We start from the raw sequence: 2,093 nt of genomic DNA on the forward strand, positions 1-2,093 counted from the left end.
TATGTGAACTGCTGTATGGAAAGTGAATTTGCTCTGTAAATCTTCACCCAAATCACAGTAAAAAAAAAAAAAGAAAAAAAATTGTTCATTAAGTTCTACATTTGTTTTGTGTGGTTTTCTGTACCTGTGTTTTATTTTACAATAAGATAGCTAAATTTTTTTTTTTTTTAAAAAAAAGAAACACTTTTATGGGATCTCCACTGACTACAGAATAAAATCTAAGTTACTAATATAGAATTCAAAGCCTTTCAAAATATAGTCCCAAATTATATTTCAACTTTGCCTTCCCATTTTCATGCCCTCTCTTCATACACATTGTCTATGACCACTCCCCCCAACCCTGATGTACTACTCTCCAAACAAGTCACGCTCCTTCATACTCATTTTGTCAAATGCAGTTCTCTTTCGCTGATTCTTAAAATGCTATTCATCCTTCTAGATCAACCCCAGAAGCTGCCTCCTCTAAACCTCAAGGCCATTATTACATGTAATTTCACAGCAAATTCGCAGCCTCGCTATAACAGAATCTATTTCATCCCCCTTACATTGCTTACCTGGGACAGCAGAAGAAGACAGATGGCATTTAAACTCCACATTCAATTACTCAGGTATTTACTGAGAGCCTACTATGTGTAGCAGGTAGTAGGCTAGGCAGTAGGGATTCCACAGTAAACAAGTCATCCCAGCCCTACCCTCATGGAATTTACAGTCTAATGGGAGATACAGACAACTAAACATGTAATTATAATACAGAGTAAAAATGCTACTAATAGTTAACAGACTGAATGGGCAAAGGAACAGAATCAATTCAACAAGATTGAAGAGAAATACCTCCATACTACTTTGTTAAGGGATCAATCAGAAAAAGTGCTTCTAACATTAAGTATACAGAATAAGCCTCTAACACGTCTCTAACCTTGGCAGGGGGTGGTAGAGATGGTAGAGAGGGAAAGTGATATTTTAAGCTAAGACATTAAAGGCTAAAAGTTAGCCATATTCTAAGGTGCATTCCTTTCTAGTGTTCACTAGCCAACTAGTGACTTCACCTACCCAAGCCTCAGATTCCTCATGTGTCAAATGGGGAGCATATCATCAACCCCAGAAATTTCTGTGAAGATTCAGTGAAATATAAGGTACCCAGCTCAAAGGTGCCAAACAGATGTTCGAATTCTTCATTACTATTTGCCCTTTAAGTCCTTCAAGATAGTCACATCAAATTCATTTCTGTAATTCCCCAACAACATCTTGAACATAGAATGGGCCCAAGTGAAGTTTTAAAATGAATAAATGACTCTAAAAGGTATGACAGTCTCCTAAGCTAGGACCACTCACCTGAGGATGTTGATACAACCATTGCCATTTGTCAGGAAGAACATGTTATTGTCATTGTTCCAGGAGATTTCGTTGACCTCAAACTTGAACTGCTCTTCTGCTTTGGAACGGTGTGTTTTGGCATCAATGAAGGTCACCACATCATCCTTATTGCCTACGGCAATGGTCTGCCCATCCGGACTCCAGCAGATATTAATGTTCTCCCCTGGGAACCCAGACACAATAAGCAAGATAACTTGTCTGCCCATAATCCTCCAGGAGTCTATTTTGCTATCCTAGAAAAAAGGCCAGAGTAAATATCCCACAAAGGTTTATCTACTGGAGTCCTAGACTGTAGATAGGAAATAACACTTAAGAATCACCAACTCAGTCCAGTTCATTCCTTTATAAATTTCCTCATTTAGTCCTCACAGTAATTCTCTCAAAGTACACTTTATTATTCTCATTTCACAGATGAAAAATGGAACAGAGACTAGCCAAAATGTCAAAGCTATGAAATGACAGAGCCAAGATATGAACCCACATCTAACCCCAAAACCCCTTTTGTTGTTGTTGTTGTTAAGTGCCGTCGAGTCGTTTACAACCCATAGCGACCCCATGCATGCAGAACGAAACACTGCCCGATCCCGCGCCAGCCCCACAATCCCTGCTATATTTGAGCCCCTCATCGCAGCCACCGTGTCAATCCATCTCGATGAAGGCCTCCCCCTCTTTCGTCAACCCTCCACCCTACCAAGCATGACATCCTTCTCCAGGGAATG

At 39.8% G+C, this 2,093-nt stretch overlaps 1 protein-coding gene across 1 annotated transcript in view; it reads right to left on the bottom strand.

Moving 5' to 3' along the window:
* THOC3 (THO complex 3) overlaps nucleotides 1-2,093 on the bottom strand; it is a 34,991-nt gene that overhangs the window by 23,252 nt on the left and 9,646 nt on the right. Inside the window, exon 3 of the mRNA XM_007956041.2 lies at nucleotides 1,333-1,537. Within this exon, the coding sequence (XP_007954232.1) occupies nucleotides 1,333-1,537 (205 nt within the window). The remainder of the gene's footprint in view (nucleotides 1-1,332; nucleotides 1,538-2,093) is intronic.

The sequence above is a fragment of the Orycteropus afer genome, unplaced genomic scaffold (genome assembly GCF_000298275.1).
Source record: "Orycteropus afer afer isolate SDZICR_OR568_19922 unplaced genomic scaffold, OryAfe1.0 scaffold00573, whole genome shotgun sequence".
Lineage (NCBI taxonomy): Eukaryota > Metazoa > Chordata > Mammalia > Tubulidentata > Orycteropodidae > Orycteropus > Orycteropus afer.